Raw genomic sequence first — 17,412 nt, forward strand, 5'->3', positions numbered from 1 at the left:
TCCCACACTGAACTGGCACCTTCTAAAATGTGTGTATATTTCAGTGACGAAGATAGAATGATTTGGGTCAGCTTCTTAAAAGTCATTGACTCATTTTTTTCCTCATTTTCATCATTCTCAATGAGGGCAAACTTTTTTGACGTGTCTATTTTTAAAAAATCTTTATTGCTTTCGTGATTATACAGTACATGTAAAAATTCAAGTATTATAAAATGTGACTTTAAAAAAGTAAATTTAAAAAAATTATGAAATAAATGCTCATTTCAAAAACTTCAAGTATTATAAAATGCATGATTTAGAAAATTAGTCCTTTGTGACCCAGTCACCCCACCCCACCCCCCAGGTTTCCTGCTCTTCACACGCAGTGACGGTCTCTGCATGACCGGCACATACGTGTGATACACACCCGTGTCACACTGGGCATGGCCGAGCCACCTGCCTGCCTCGTGCACTTAACAGCCAGCTTCCCACTTCTCACATAAACGCCCGAAACCGTTACAGAGTAGATGTGTCAGGTTGAGTCATGAATTAATGCTGTCTACCTGACCATTTTGGACCCACAGAAACAGCAATTGCCTGTGGGTCAGCAGAATGCCACAAGCAGCCCCACGGACATTTGGAGGGTTTCCCACTTTCTGCAGTTAGAAATAATACAGCAGTGAATATCCTTGTATTTTACCCCAAAAGGGTCACGACTCTTTCGAGCATTTAGAAGAGACCAGAGCACGGAGCACTGCATTTGCCTGGGGCGTGGAGGCCCAGAGGAGCTGAGGGCTCACACAAGCTCCCTGAAGCCCGAGTGGCCAGGCGAGAGGGGAGCCGCCTGGCTGGGGACACCGCACACACACATGGGTGAAGCCGGAGGGAGGCCACTCCTGAGCCTGGGTGTCCCGGGAGCCACCAGAATCGTCCTCTGGCAGCTGGGCTTGCAGAGGTCAGGAGACAGCTTCAGAAATGTGCTCAAACCAGAATCTGTAGGAAGATTTTTTTCAAGTGTTTTCCGGGAATATTGGAGTGGCCAAAAAAACAAAAAAAGGAGCACCTGTTGGAAGGATGCACGTGCTGTCCGGGCTGCATCACGGGCGCTGGCGAGCACGCCGCTTCCTCCGGGGCACCGCCGGGGCTCGGTAGATCCTGCTGGGGTCACAGAGGAGTTTGTGGGTGGTCTTCTTGTGGCAGGCGATGTGGACTAACTTGAGGTTCTCAGAGGTGAAGAGCAGGCGGTAGAAGTACTTCCAGTCCACTTCTCTCCCCTCGGCGTCGTGGATGGCCGCGGCCAGCGTGGGGACGACCGTGCGCTTCTTTTCTATCCTGCAAAGCAAGGTTAGAGCCGCCGTCTCTGCTGTCCAATTTGTCACAATACCCCAGGCACCTGCCAGGCCTCATTTTCTGTTAAACCACAGAGATGGTTGAATGTGGTATCTACTCGGCTGAGACATCCATCAAGGTTTGGTGGCTTCCAGGAGAGACAGGCAGAGATGGTTAAACTCGGCAGAGGAACTGCACTCAGGCCGTCCCAGACAGAGCAGGGCGGGCGCTGAAAGGGGCTCACCCTGTGGCCATCGAACAAGCACTGGGGACATCCCTCCACAGGCTGGCGGGGGTGCAGCGCCGCACGCAGCCACGCCCACCAGGCCAGCCAGCCTGGCAGAGCCTGATGCCGGCCACCCGGGCTTCTCACGTTTTACAAGTAGATGGGGGACTTCCCTGGCAGTCCAGTGGTTAGGACTCGGCGCTCTCACTGCTGAGGGTACGAGTTCAATCCCTGGTCGGGGAACTAAGATCCCACAAGCTGCGCGGCACAGCCAAATTAAAAAAATAAGTAGGTAGCGCGTACTTTTTTAAATACTGAAAAGTACACAGAGAAAAATGAGAGCCAACCGTAGTCCCATCACACTCACTCACCAACAACTTGGCTTCCTTGGCTATGTGCAGACTTGGCAAAAACTTACCTGCTACTGTACGAACGTTTTTAAACAGAATCTTACAAATGAAGCTAAAGTCACCTCCAGCTACAGCCTTCGCTCTCACTTCCCGCCTTCCCTTCCCAGAGACGATCTCTATTAAGGGTCTGACATGTGTCTTTCCAAATTTCATCCTGTACTTTTATACGCATATGTGTGTCCACTTAAAACAATCGTAATGTTATCTTTGTGTAAACTGCTTTCACTTATAAGCAACAGTTCCAAAGACCTCACTAAGTAACCAGCCTAGAAGCTTGTAAACTTGACAAGATGGAATTGGAAACAGCACAGCTCGGGGGGCTGGCGGCAACTAGACCGGCATAGAATCCTGTCCCCCATGACACAGAAAAGGTGAGTAACAATAAATAAGTATCTGAGAGTAAAAGAAAGAAGGCGGCTCCCCTCTGCAGACACAGAAACCAATGCTGGACCACAGGACTGAGCTACACTCCACAGCTCAACAGGGTCCCGGTCCTGATGGAGGCCCCAGGGGCCCTACAAGAGCCAGGAGGGGTGGGCCAAGATTCCCACCCCAGCCATTAGGGGAGGAACAGGTGCTGCTGGGGGTCCAGGGCTTTGTGAGGGGAAGGAAAAGCCTCTGCGTCAATTACCAACTGCTGCATAACCAGCCCCCCCAAAACCTAGCGGTTCTGTGGGTTGGCCTGGCCCAGTCAGAGGGCTGCACTCTGCTGGGGGGTTGGCCAGGGGCTGGCCCTTCTCCCCGCGGGGTCTTTCATCCTCCAGGAGGCCAAGTCAGGCTCCCCGGCGTGGTGAATGTGCGAGCCCTTGCCAGGCACCCCCAGGTTCCTGTCTGCTTGATGCAGTGGGGGGACGAGGTAAGGACACCCGGCAGGTGCTGGTCACAGGGCACCACTAGTGTGACCGTCCTCCAGTCACGCGGAAAACCAGGACCATCAGCCCACGTCTCACGTGTCCAACTTTACGTGGTAGGGAACCCGCGATCAAGGAAAGCCCCCTGAAAGCCCCGGGCACCTGGTGGAAACATGCAGAACCGCTCGGTGGGGACACCCGGGCCGTCTGCAGACACCTCCCACCGAGGACGAACTCACGGCCCAGACACACACAAAGCACAAGGAATGCACTGCAATGCACAGAAGGATGCAGCCAACGGTGGCGCCCCCAGAACCCCAGGGACCTTAACACAGACCACTCCCTCTGCCGCCAACTGCAGAGCTCAGGGCCCCGAGACCACCCTCAGGGTTCACAGTTCGCTGAAAGGACTCGGAAGGCCCTGAGAGCCTTCACACTTACAGTTTACAGCCACGAAAGCATGCAAATTAAAATCATCCAAGGTTAGGGACACACAGGGCGGGGAGTCCAGGGCAGCTCCGGCCGTCCCCTCCCCAGGGAGTCATGGACAGTGCTCCCAGCAGTGGTGGTGACAACACACATGGAGAATCAGCAGACAGGGTCGCTCCCTGAGCCTCAGCATCCAGAGTCTTTACTGGGGCTCTGCCATGTGGGCACAGCTGACCACCCACAGGCTGACCTCATCCCCAGCACCCCCAGAGGGCAAGCTGAAACCACGTGACCCAAACCCCCCACCTTGGTCACACTGTTAGGCTGTCCAGTGATCCCCGGCCCCAGGGAAACAGAGACACTAGCAGGCAGGACACTCCGAGGGCTCAGAGGTGACCTCCCAGGGGTCGGGGCAAAGGCCAGACCTCTCTTTGCACACAACCATAAAATAAGTGTATTTAAAATAAAAAATAAAAATGAGAGCAGACTGGCATGAAGAGGAGCGTTTTTAAAAAATAACCCAAGAGCACTTGTAGAAAGGAAATGTGTACTCAATGCTGAATGCACAGACTGAATGCATCAGAGCTGAAGAAAGAATGCGTGAACTGAATGTATAGGAAGTGTATTCGTCAGCTCGGACCACCGTAACAAAATACCATAGACTGGGCAGCTTAAACAATAGAAATCAGTTTTCTCACCATTCTGGAGGCTGGGATTCTGAGATCAGAGGGCCAGCGTGGCTGGGTTCTGGTGAGAAGTGTCTTCCTGGCTCGCAGACGGCTGCCCCCTCGCTGCGTCCTCACATGGTGGAGAGCAAGCCCTCTCTTCTTATGAGACCACAGTCCTATCAGATCCTCCCTTCCAACCTCATTTACGCTTAATCACCTCCTGAAGAGCCTATCCCCAGACACAGTCACCCTGGGGTTAGGGCTTCAGCACATGAATTTGGGGGACACAGTTCAGTCCATGGCAGGAAGTCCCCGGGAAAGGGAATGTGTAAGAGCAGATGCAGCACAAGGAGGACGGAGGAGCTGGTCCAGGTACGTGAGGGGGAGTCAGAGAATCAACGCTGAAGAGCTTCCCAAAATTAAAGACAGACACATCTTCAGAGCAGAGAATACAAGTCCTGGTCAGAATTTAAAATGGAGGTCTGTACTAGATACACATCATTTTCAAAGAGAAAGGGAAAGTCTAAAGCTGCCACAGCAAAGCAGAGGAGACTGTCAGCAGCCTTGTGAACAGACGCCAGACGATGAGGCGTCATGTCTCCAAAGCACTGCGGGCCGAGTGGCCGCCGGCCTGCAGCCACGTCAGCTCAACAAGCGCTCAGGGCCTTTCTACGACCCCCCGACCCTCATCATCGACAGGGAGTGAGCCTGAGTGCCATGTGATCTGTGGGTGAGCGTAATCGAGGACCGACCCCGGGAACACGCCCACGCTTTGTGCAGGGCTCACGGCGAGCAGAGGGGGTGACACCAAGGTGACTCCACGGTGCCTGGGGGCAAGGGGGACGCAATTCTGCTTCCGATGTGCTTCACTCAGGGGCCCCACTAAGGGAACACAAGCAGACATCTATTTCCCAAACCACCGAAGGGTGGGGTGATGGGCAAGGGAAAAGGAAAACTCAGTTAAACACACAGAAAGCACAAAGGAGACCCAAAAGGGAAGGACTGGAATGGTGACTGGGAACCCAGAATAGAGGGCTAACGAAGTCCAAACACATTTCCTATTTATTCCACCAACACTGGCCACAGTGGCCAGACGCTGTCCCGGCTGCAGAAAGACGCTGGGGACGTGCCAACACCACTGACCTGGCAGAGCCCGATGCTGACGGGGAGCACGGCCGTCACCACACAGGCAGAGGACGGCAGCCGTCAGCTCTGATGGGGCCATCTCGGACCCCATGGGAATAAGAGCAAGTGGGACACTCACCCAAACCCGGAGACATGTCAGAGTCGACAAGAAAGGGGCGGAGAGACAGCAGAGCAGCTTAAATCCAGCCACACAGATCTGAGGCCACTCGCACTCACGCCCCCGCCACTGAGGCTCAGAGGAGGCGTGAGCGACCACAGCAGCGAGCGGGCACCAAGAGAGGCAACTAGGAATCCGGCAGCAACTGAAAACAAATGCCCACTTCTAACCAGTTCACGGAGCAGCGATAAAATCACGATGGAAATGACAGAATCCTTACACCTGAATAACGATAAAATTACCGAACTCACAGGTGGCAGCTAAAGCTGAAACTGATAGCCTGAAATGTATATGTCAGAAAACAGGAGAGATGCAAATTAACTAATAAGCAAGAAGAAACCCAAAAAAGTAGAAAGAAGGGATACAAAATAAAAGGCAAATGAATGAAGTTAAGGAAAAGGCCGAGGATGGTTTTGAAAAGAGGGAGGGAAGCGCTGATCCCAGACAGGAAGACTTCTCGCAACACCGGGTATTGGAGGAGGCGCCCTTAGCCCTCAGGGAACAGGATCCCTGCCCCGCCGCCCAGCCCACACGCCCGGAACTCAGGTGCGGAACATCCTCCCAGGACAGGCTGCACCCCCGTACGTGCACCCCTAAGCCTGCACATGCGTGGTGCAGCCCTTGTGGTGTGAGGGGGCCCGAGGGGTGAGAGAAGAGGGGGCAGGCTGTGGACTGCAGGCCACTGCGGCCACGTCCCGGAGCCCTGAGAAGTCCCAGGAACCTGGCCTGGGCCGCGGTGACACAGTCCAAGGGGGAGGACAGCACGTGCTGTACTGACAGTTTGTTACTCTTTAGTGTTTAACTATTTAAACACATGGCTTGTGGCTTCAGCCCCATCAGAGTCGGGGTGGGCCTGTGTCCACGTCTCAGGGAAACAATCAGACCAGTGTTTTCAAACCCCCGCTGCCTGCTGTCAAAACTGCATTTTAAATTAAAAGCCAGTACGTGTATCTATGTGGACGTATGTGTATTTAGAAGCAGAGCGGCAGTGTAACTGGCACGTTTCAGGAGACATGACTCAGGGTCTGGCATGCACGCTGCTGCTTCATCCGTGTTCTCTTCTAGGCCGGCCTGTTTCCCTCCTTAGATGCTGGCGGTGTGGCCCCTAGTGGGCCGTGAAAAGACAGGAGCAGACAGATGGCCTGGAGCCCCGAGATCATCTTGGGGTGCTCCAGGCAGGTCAGAAACAGCACAGCCAACCAGTAGAGAAAAACTAGGATATCTTCATGATACAGGAAGGGAAGGATTTCACACAAAAAAGAAGAGCTACATCTCAGTACACTGGAATTTAAACCCGTGACGATCAAAGACATCCCAGAAGCGAAAGACAAGCCCAAACTGTAAAACCATACCTGTAACACAAAGAGCCACCAAAGAATCAGTAACCAGGACGTGTAAAGAATTATTACAAATTAATTAGAAAACCAGAGCCCAGTAAAAACTGAGCGGAGGAAGCAAGAGCCACTTCACAGAACACAAGCGGCCAATAAACACACGGACATTCAACCTTCCTAGTAATTAGGCAAATGAACTGCAACAGGAGAATCTCTTTCTCGCCCATCAGACTGGGAGAACGCAAAAAGAGTACTGATACCAAGAGGTGGTGAAGCCTGGGGCGCGTGAACCCACAGCCGGTGAGGGTGTCGGTGGCACCACCCTGGAGAGCAACCCGGCAACACGCAGGACGGGAGACAGGGGACGTTAGAAGCCAGCACCCGACGCAGGCAAAAATCCACGTGTAACTTTACAGGAGGCCCTCTGCGTGCAGGGTTCCTTCGCATCCGCGGCTCGGTATCCGCAGAGTCAACCGATGTGGATGGAGCAGTACTCTTGTATTTCCTACTGAAAACTCCACGTATAAGTGGAGCCATGCAGTTCAAACGTTGTTCAGGGATCAACAAGAAAAGCATCTCAGTTAAAATAATAAAATTTTCCATTTCTGCCCTTGTTTTTAGAATGAGCTAATACACACATAAAATGATCCTGCCAGCCAAGACTTGCTAACCCTGGTTGAAGCAGGAAACGCCCTACACGTCACAATGCAGAGCTCCCACTCCCTGGGCGAGGCAGGGACCCCACACAGCTGCGCCCGTGCCACACCGACCGGGCCGCAGCTGCCGACCACTGCCTCCGCCCACAGGTGGGCGCTGGCGGTGGGAGGGGACGCGCGGGGTTGCACAGGTGCAGACGGGGATCTGAGCCCACCGCGCTGAGTGACACCCGCCACGCAGCCCAGGAGCGTCAGCACCGCATGATCCCAGCAACCCCTTCCACACCACACGCCCACGACGTCTGTGGGTCCGTGACACGTGCGCTGGGTGCGTGGCGCACCAGGCAGCCCGTCAGCCGCGGAGGCTGGGCAGCGCCAGGTCGCAGGTGCACTCCGGGTCTGTGGATGTGGCCTTCAGCCCCACGCACTCACACGTGGTCCAGGTTCCAGGTGCTAAAGAGGACGCGGCTCTCCCTGTTACTGTAGGGGTTGATGGAGTGTCTGGAAGCACAGTCGTCCACGTCAAAGGGACCCTGGGCCGAAAGAGAGAAGGTAAAGGCCACGAAGCCAAGTAGCATCTCACTGCCGCTCCGCCCGTGACGGAGGCACCCCTTGGCGGGGCCAGGCCCCAATAAAGAGTCTGTTCAGGAGGTAAAGCATCCTGCCCCGGAACGGCACCCCATTCCCTCATGACCCCGGGGTGACGTTCTGCATCTGCGAAGGGGACAAGTGAGCCTAGTAGCCGTTTGGGGCGCCAGCTTTCCCCACGCTGCTCCCATCACACGACTGCTCCCCTCCTGTCTCCTCCACGGCTTCCCGATATTTCCCTGAGACCCTGCACAGGCTGGGCCTTGGAGACGTGCGAAAACATCTCCTCCTCCCTGAAGCCCCCAGCCCCACTCCGGCCCCCGAGGGCCCTCACAGCCGCCCCGCAGGAAGCCTACCGCCCAACTCGCTTAGAGGCCTTTGCCCCAGAGCCTGCCCAGGCCGGGGTGAAGGGTCTGGTCTCTGTCCCCGCCACACACTCTGCCAGGCTCCAGGCGCTCCCCCCCGGGAGGGAGAGGTCGGCTGTGTGTGAGGTGTGACGCGAAGCCAGCTGGGAAGGAACAGCGTTTGGATGCTCACAGCCCGTCACGCGTGGGAGGGGCTGCCCGGTGGGGGCAGAGGCATGGGGGCCTATGGGAGGGAGGCCGCGCCCACCCCTGCCCACTCTGGGCCCAGCGCCAGCGGCAGGAGGGGATTTTACTGGAAGTGCAACGTACAGCTTGCAAAGAGCAAGATGTGCCCTTAGCTGTCTCCACAGCTCAGAATGCTGCTTCCAGCTGATGCCACCCACCACGGTGCCACGCTCAGCCAGAGCCCGAAATGTCACATCCGGCCACCACCCTGCAATCCTGCAGCTCTCTCATCCAGGATTTCCCAGGGGAGCAAAACACGCATCAGCCACCCAAACGAATGCCACCCCTCCTCTCACACCAGGGTGGGGTCTCGGCTCACGAGCAGTTGTGTCCTGCCGCCCGTGCCCGCCAAAGCAGTTCTCAAGTGAGGGCCCTGAACCAGCATCACTGTGGAACGTGTCAGAAATGCAGGCTCTCAGGCCTCACCAGAGCTGCTGCAACAGAGGCCCCGGGAGGCGCCCAGGGGGCTCACGAGCCCTCCAGGGGGTTCTGACACCACTGACGTCTGGGAGCCACTGGCTGAGACCCTCCCTCACCCCGAGGGCTGCCCCAGCTCACCAGGCCCTGGCCGGGGTGGCCCCGGGCATGCGCTCGTGGCTCACCTGGCAGGAGAACCAGCCTTCAGGCGTGCAGAGCCGGCGGCCGGCCTTCGCCCCCCTGTCGAAGTAGCTGCTGTTGTAGCGGGCGGCCTGGAGCTTCTGACACATGGCACCCACGACCCGCAGGTACTCTTCCCTAGCCTCCGTCACAACCAGGGACGCGCCAGACGTCACCTAGGAGAGGCAGGGGCACTGCTGGACACGGGCCATGCGCACGAAAACCCACCGCCGCCGAGGTCCCGGTCCACCAACGCCACAGCCCTCAGAGCCCCCGCCCCCTGGGGTCCCAGCATGGCCCCGAGGTCAGGGATCTGGCCCCCGCCCCCTGGGGTCCCAGCACAGCCCGGAGGTCGGGGGTCTGGCCCCGGCCCCCTGGGGTCCCAGCATGGCCCTGAGGTCTAGGGGTCTGAGCTCACACCGACTGTGCCTGTCTGACCCTGGGAAATTTCTCTGGGCCCATAAGATGGAGCTTTGGTCACAATCAGATAAGAACTCAAGCTCCAGGCATCCTGGCCACCCTGTCTCCCAAGCAGTGCTCACTGCTTTGCAGCAAGAAACCCGAGAGGAAGTGTGCAGGTGAGGAGTGACCCGCGCACTGCCGCCCACTGGGGCGCAGGTGGAGAGTCGCACCCATGGGCACAGCTGGGCCCACACTGAGCGCTGGGCAGAAGCAAGGAGACCGCCTGGCCCAATGTGAGTGACAGCAGGTTAGCAGATGGGTCATCACTGGACAGGGGGCTGCACCCAGCAGGGGCTGGGAATGATGCCCTGGAGATGCCCACCAGCCAGCGCGGGGAGCGCGTCCTCAGCAACAGAAGGAGCCCGAGGGTGGCCACTTTCAGGCAGAGATGGGGGGCAGGGGGAGAGGGGGATCTGGACCAGGCCCCAGGACCTCAGACACCCCAGTCCTGCAGTTTCCTTCTGTGTAACGGGATCTCAACAGAGCGCGTGTGGGCAGTTCTGCAGCACCGACGTGCGGCCAGGCGCAGGTGAGGGGTGGGGGGGCGGGTGTCTGCAAAGGACGAACAAGACGCCCCACGGCTGACGTCCAGCCACGCAGCATAGGGGCAACAGCGCCCGCGGGCCTCTGCGGGGAGCGCCCAGCCCACCCCCGGGCTCCAGCACCGGTTCTCTGAGGAGCTGGCACAGAGGGCAGAGCCTGAGGGCCCTTGCCTGCCGCTGCCCCCAAACCCACCCCCTGCCGCCTGTCCTCCCATGAAGGGTGGAAGAGATCCGCCCAGAACCCAGCCTCAGGGGCCAGTCAAGCACCCAGGTTATCCTCCAGAGAGGGGGCAACGCACCCCCAAGGCACCACGGGCACCAGTCCCCTCCGCGGCCTGCCCTGCTGCAGGTCATCTGTCAGCTGGGTCACCTCCCTGCTGAAAGGGAGCGGGACAGAGTGCACTGGGCCCGAGGACCCATTTCTCCTCGGAGGTGAAGTGTGTCTCCATCGGGAGACTTTCGGCTCTCAACCTGTATCAGCCTGCTTCTCACGCCTCCCGGAGGGGAGCCCAGAGTCAGAGCCTGGACCCACCACGACTCGGAGCCCCTGCTGCTGCTTCCTGGAGGTCAGACAGCTGCGCCTCGCACAGACGGGAAAGTCAACGGCAGTGCTGGGGACAGAAGAGCAGCTGCCCCTCCCCACCCACCGTGTGGGCGTCCATCCAAGCTAACGGTGGAAGGAGACGGCTACTTGGGATGAGTTCATGTCGAAACTGAACCGCCCAACAGATGAAGGCGTTCAAAGGTTGGTTCACTACTCACAGCCCGTAGGGAGAGTTCATGCAGAGTGCAGGGAGGCAAAGTCTGCAACCCCGGACCCAGCTTGAGCTCTGACAAGTGGAAGCCAGATGTCGGCCGTGCAGGGGGCTCCCCGGGCAAGCGGCCCATCCATTGCTGGCTCACGTCCACCTGCACCCAGACTGGCATCCACAGCAGCACCTGCCCCTGAACCCGCACCCACGCCAGCCTGTGCGCTCCTCCAACAGCCACGCTGGCCCTGGAGCAGAGTCCCAACAGCAGAGCCCGCTTCCTAAACCCGCCTGGCACACCCAGCATCAGTGTGGACCTACCTCTCTCAGGTAGCTCCGGATCCGGCTCTCACAGCTGTATCTCAGGTAGCCAGACTTGTTCCTAAACCGGGACTCCAAACCTGCCAGAAGGAGAGACAAGACGCCTGGAGCCCAGGGCCCGTGCTCTCCCAGGAGGGGCAGAAGGTGAGGGCCGTTTTGCTCAGCTCCATCTAGAGACGTTCTAATGGGGACCTGCACGCTATCCCTGGATTTTGTTCATTTGTGCAGAAGCCTGGTCCACCGGCACGGAGAATCTCAGAGGCCACCGAGGGGCTCCTGCCTGGTGGCACCTCCAAGCCCCTTTCCCAAGAGGGCTGCAGTCGCTCAGGGCTCCCTCCGCCTGGCTTGAGAGGCCAGTCGAAAAGGTGGGAGCAGCCCAGGTGAATGGATAGAGAAGATGTGGTCCACCCAGGTGATGGAATACCACGCAGCCTCAAAGAGGAAGGGAGTCCTGACACCTGCTTCCACATGGATGAACCACGGAGACATTAAATGCTGAGTGAAGTAAGCCAGATGCCGATCCCACTCATACGAGGCCCCTGGAGGAGTCAGAATCACAGGGACAGGAAGAAGGCTGGGGGCCGGGGCTGCGGAGGGGTGGGGAGCGATGTTCAGTGTGGGCGGAGCTTCAGTTTAGGAAGAGGAAGGTGTCTGAGGACAGATGGTGGTGACCCTGCACAACAAGGGGAAGATATTTAATGCCAGCGAACTATACGCCTGAAAACGGTAAAGATGGTGAATTTTATCTTATGCCTACTTGACCACAATTGAAAATTAAAGAAAAATAAAACGGCCAGTCCCAGGGCTGCCTGGCCCCTGGCCCCGCGCTTGGGGAGCCCCTGGGTATGGGAACTGACACAGATCCCATGTCCCAGCACGCTGGCCCAGAGGAAGCACTCCCCACCCGCTCCCTCCAGGCCCGAATCCATGAGGCACCTTCGAACCACGGCGCGTCCTCGGCCCTGGTCTCGGCCGCGATGTTCTCGCTGACGGTGCCCAGCAGGTCGGCCAGGAGCTTCTGACGCAGCGGGGCCCGCTCGTCCGACAGCAGCTGCCGGGCGGCCTGGATGAGCTCTGCGTGCGGCTCCTGGAACACGCTCAGGAAGCGGCTGATGTCACTCACGTCTGCCACCGAAGGGAACAGAGAGGCCACCAGGCTTTGGAGCACTGCCTCGGGGAGACCACCTCCTCCCCCGGGACCAGCCAGACCCCTGCCCCGACAGTCACCAGCCCAGGGCTCCGGGCCTTAGGCCTGGCTGCCCGCGCCCGGCTGGTGTGAGGACAGACAGGGAGGACACGGGACGCAGTTTGGACAACGAAAGCCACCCAAGCGAGTTGCCGCCCTTCCCCTCAGCCTTCCTTCCTCCAAGTGAAATCACCTCGTCTTGGAACCTCCCTCGAGACCTCTCACACTCCAGGTTCGTCCCTTCACTGTCCTGCTGGCTCCCGGGGCCTTTCCGCTCACACCCGAAAGCAGCAAGCCCTCCGAGCAGGCACTTGGGACCGAGGGCTTCACAGCGTCCTACAAACAGAAGTCCAGACGCATGCGAGGAACAGGCCGCACGGTCCCGAGGGTCATTCCAGGGGTATGGGGCCACTCGGGGTCCAAACATCAATCAGTGTGATCCACCCTCAACAGGCTAACCAAGAAAAGTCACATGATCATAGCAACTGGCGCAGAAAGACAGAGAAAACCTTCAAGACCTAAAGCTTCGTGAAAAGGTCTCAGACTGAACACCAAAGCCATACGCGTAGAAGGATAAAAAGGGACAAGTTGGATTTCATCAAAATTAAAAATTTTACTCCATGAAAGACGCGGTTAAGAAAACGAAAAGACAAGCTGCAGGAACTTCCCTGGTGGCGCAGTGGTTAAGAATCCGCCTGCCAGGGGCTTCCCTGGTGGCGCAGTGGTTGGGCGTCCGCCTGCCGATGCAGGGGACACGGGTTCGAGCCCTGGTCCGGGAAGATCCCACATGCTGCGGAGCAACTAAGCCCGTGCGCCACAACTACTGAGCCTGTGCTCTAGAGCCCGCAAGCCACAACTACTGAGCCTGCGCTCTAGAGCCCGCACGCCACAACTACTGAGCCTGAGCTCTAGAGCCCATGCGCCACAACTACTGAGCCTGCGCCCTAGAGCCTGCACGCCACAACTACTGAGACTGCGCTCTAGAGCCCATGCGCCACAAATACTGAGCCCAAGTGCCGCAACTACTGAAGCCTGTGCCCCTAGAGCCCATGCTCCGCAATAAGAGAAGCCACCGCAAGGAGAAGCCCACACACCGCAACAAAGAGTAGCCCCAGCTCGTCACAACTAGAGAGAACCCGCGCACAGCAACGAAGACCCAACGCAGCCAAAAAAAATTAATAAAATAAATAAATTTATTTTTAAAAAAATCACATATACTCTTTGGCTCAGCAATTCTACTCCTAGGAATCTTTCTCAAAGAAATAAAAGCATAATGGTCATAAGAACATATTTATAAAAAAAAAAAAGACAAGCTGCAGACTGGGAGAAAAGATCAGTGTCAACAACACATCTGACAAAGACTCATCCAGAATATATTAGGAAAAAACTCACAAAACTCAACCGTAAAAAACACCCCATTAGACAATGGACAAAAGACACTTCACAGGAAGGTTTACAGGTGGTAAATCAGCCCAGGAGAAGATGGTCAACACCATCCGTCGGGAGGGAAATGCAAGTCAAGACACCATCGCACACCCACCAGAACGGCTAAAGTGAAAAGAGCGACAACGCCAAGAGCTGGAGAGGCCATTCTCGTCCCTGCTATGGAGATAAGATGGGACCGCAGCTCTGGAAAGCGGCGTGCAGTTCCTTTTCTTTCCTTTTTTAACAACTTTATTGAGACTTAATTCTCTAGAAGTACAAGGAGGAAGGCTGCTTGCCACTAGGAGCGCACAGCAGACATGTCACCTTCACTGCTGACAGCAGTGTCCCAACCAAGGGGCGAGGCCACACCTGCACTGCTCTCAGGCTTCTCTCTCCGCCCTTTCGGCAGAGGACGTAGGACAACCTCGGTCCTCAGAGCTCCACTTCCTTCCCCAGGCACCAGAAACATCTCCTGAAATGGAAGCCCCTTTGCACAAGGGCCAGACGACCCTCCCAGGGAAAGGGCACACACCTGGCCACCGGCCTATGGCTCCAGAGTATCACTTGTCATCCAGCACAGGCCCCCCTAAAGAACCAACTCCAAGAGCACCTGCTCCAATAAGGCAGCCCCGAGAGGAGCCTAAGGACGGTGTGTCCGCAAACCCGACAGAGACCATACACTGAGCACAGCATCAGCCACCAGCCCATCCCTGAGAAAGTTGGTAAAAGAAATTTTTACATATTGAGAGGCAGGGACGTTGTTCTGGCTTCTACATGAGTTAACGTGAATTTGATGATAACTAAAACAGCCTTTTTGTGGCTGATCAAACATACGCTGCGCATCTGCTTTAATTATTAAAGAAAAGGGCGCACTGACCAGAAGTAAAGAACATCCACGTTAAAGATAAAAATTAAATGCCCCTCTTCCTGGGACACCAATGCTGGTTACTCCTTCGATCATAAGGCTCCCTCCCAGGTGCCAAGCCCATGCTGACTCGCTGTGTACGTGCTGGTCTGGTTTTTTTTTGAAACCTCAGAGAAATGCATCCCTGCCTTGTTTAAGGGTCTTTGTTCTGACAAGACATAAAACTGTGCTGAAAACCCTGCTTCTCTGGAGCAGTTTCTCAGAGTAACCTGGGAAGAGGGCTTCTGGGCTATAGTCCTCAGTCTGGCTCAAATAAAACTGTTCTGTTCTTATTATTGATTGGTTATTGATTATTTTCCACAACAAAGCCCAGCAGAACAGGACAGCCTCTCTCTCTGGCTCTGCCTTACCCACAAAACTGGGCAGGCTCCCACCCGCAAAGCCCTCCCTTCTGCCCTTAGGGGTTACTAGGACACTTCAAATGAATGTAAATAAAACTAAAGGAATTTCTTAAAAAGACACATAGACCAACCAGCTGGACCACTGGCCTCCCGGCCAAGAGGATGGACAACACTGCCAGCTGATTCTGCCTCTGGGGCTTCCTCCTTCAGAGCCCAGAGTAAGGGGGACCCCTCCCTCCCGGGGCTGGCACCCCCAGGCAGGCCCTCTGCACCTCCAAAGCCACACCAGCTTCCCCACAGATCTCCAAGGTCCCCGCCACTTACAACCCTGCCAGGTCTGCCCCGCAGTGAGAAGCACGAGCTCCGAGTCATCGGGGACACTCCAGAAGTAATCTCCAGTCACCTCCGTGCCATCCTCGTAGAGACACAGGGTGGAGCCAGGAACAGGGAGCTGGGAAGAAGCGGGGGAGGGGAGAGCAGGGTGGGATGCTTACTTCCTGGATCTCGGGCTGCCCAGTCTTGGGGTGGCGACCTGAGGCCTTCCCATCTGCAGCCCTCACAGAGAACAAGAAGGAACTACTACGCTGTGAAGAACCCCACTCGAGATGCAGTCTGCACGGACAGAGCACGTCCAAACAAGGGCACCTACTGTAGGTCGTTCTAAGACCTGGAAAGTCATAGAAATACACACACGGTGATAACCGCTTTGCAGAATTCACCACTCGGACCCTTCAAACCGAGCTCCTCCAGGGCACTTTAAAATCCAAGCCTGTGGGCTTCCCTGGTGGCGCAGTGGTTGAGAGTCCACCTGCCCATGCGGGGGACACGGGTTCGTGCCCCGGTCCAGGAGGATCTCACATGCTGCGGAGTAGCTGGGCCCGTGAACCATGGCCGCTGGGCCTGCGCGTCCGCGTCCGGAGCCTCCGCTCCGCGGCGGGAGAGGCCGCGGCGGTGAGAGGCCCGCGTACCGCAAAAAAAAAAAAAAATCCAAGCCTGTTTCCAAAAATGACCCTTGACTGCTTGCACGAAGCCTGTAAACACATCCCCATCAATGAGGCTCATTGCCTGACAGGTGTCAGGACACATCGCCTGGCGCTCGAGTTTCTCCCTGGGCACCAATTAGTTAAGGAGAACATCTTTACTGAGCAGGACCCACGGCCTCCGGCCACGGAAGTGTGATCAGCACACGGGACTCTTAACTTGCTGAGGTTTAGTCCTCTGTTGCTTGACACCAATCAGTTTTATGAATTTTTTTTACATCTTTATTCGAGTATGATTGCTTTACAATGGTGTGCTAGTTTCTGCTCCATAACAAAGTGAATCAGTTATACATATACATATGTTCCCATAGCTCTTCCCTCCTGCGTCTCCCTCCCTCCCACCCCTCCCTATCCCACCCCTCTAGGTGGTCACAAAGCACCGAGCTGATCTCCCTGTGCTATGCGGCTGCTTCCCACTAGCTACCTATTTTAGGTGTGGTAGTGTATATATGTCCATGCCACTCTCTCGCTTTGTCACAGCTCACCCTTCCCCCTCCCCATATCCATTTTTAATAGCAACTCCTCCCCTCTCCCGGACCCCACACACGCACACACAACCCCAGCACTGGTCTAAGCCCAGTGGAGGAAATTAATTCAATAAGGGTAAGAACAATGGCTCAAATACCTAGAATATTCGTGCCAAAGGGCTTTTAGAGGCCTCTGAGCCCAACCCTTCATTCTACACCAGGGGGAACCAGGCAGGGAACGGCCTGTGCCCTGGAGCACTTGAGCCTACGAGCACTGGAACCAAGTCCCTGGGTCTCAGGCCAGAGATGTCGTGATACTCGCGGTCAGAAGGGGGAAGTTTCCCAGGCCTCTCTACAAAGTCCCCCTGCTCTGACGGGGCCGAGGAGCCAGAGGAGGAGGTTGGGGGCTACTCCGCAGCACAGGAAATGGGAATTCCCTGGGGCCCAGATGTCTCCCAGACTCCCTGGTTTTGAGGCACAAAGCAGCACCTCCTATTCTCCCTAAATTTCTCCCAAGCGGGTGGGCTCCTACGCGCTGGGGCAGAGGCTTCACTCAGGCCATCTGCTGAGAGGCAGCACCAGGCACCAGGACCCAGAAGCCGGGAAGGACCCCAATTCCCCCGCCCCCCGCCTGCAGCCCCCGCACCCGCAGAGGCTGGGCTAAGAGGCTTCCAGCGTAGCTAGACCGGGGTTTAAACACCGGCCTTTCCTCAGTGGCTATGGCACGTTGCTTAGTCGCTCGGTGCCTCAGTTTCCTCATCTTTGAAATGGGGGTGTCAGCGCCCGATTCACTGGGCGACAGGTGGACTCCACGACAGCCCACGTAAGGAGCCAGGATGGCGCCCGGGGTCGGGCACGTGGCCGTCGGCAGTGGTCAGGCTCAGGCTTTCCGCCCTGGGGATATGGACAGTGCCCCCTCCCAGCGACTGTCATTACTCGGGGACGCACTGCGGCTCGGTGCAGCCTGAGATCCGCCAGTGTTGACAGTGCAGGA

The 17,412-nt window shown here is 56.7% G+C and overlaps 1 protein-coding gene across 1 annotated transcript; it reads right to left on the reverse strand.

The window, feature by feature from the left end:
* Positions 1–146: 146 nt before the first annotated feature.
* Positions 147–17,178, reverse strand: DFFB (DNA fragmentation factor subunit beta). Its single transcript, XM_024760244.1, has 7 exons — positions 16,998–17,178; positions 15,236–15,400; positions 11,971–12,159; positions 11,035–11,114; positions 8,966–9,136; positions 7,618–7,718; positions 147–1,311 (listed from the first exon to the last, which is right to left on the reverse strand). Exons 1-7 carry the CDS (start codon positions 17,176–17,178, stop codon positions 1,077–1,079), a joined length of 1,122 nt encoding a protein of 373 aa, XP_024616012.1. The 3' UTR covers positions 147–1,076.
* Positions 17,179–17,412: the final 234 nt, after the last annotated feature.

Source organism: Neophocaena asiaeorientalis, unplaced genomic scaffold, assembly GCF_003031525.2.
Source record: "Neophocaena asiaeorientalis asiaeorientalis breed wild unplaced genomic scaffold, Neophocaena_asiaeorientalis_V1.1 scaffold489, whole genome shotgun sequence".
Classification (NCBI taxonomy): Eukaryota; Metazoa; Chordata; class Mammalia; order Artiodactyla; family Phocoenidae; genus Neophocaena; species Neophocaena asiaeorientalis.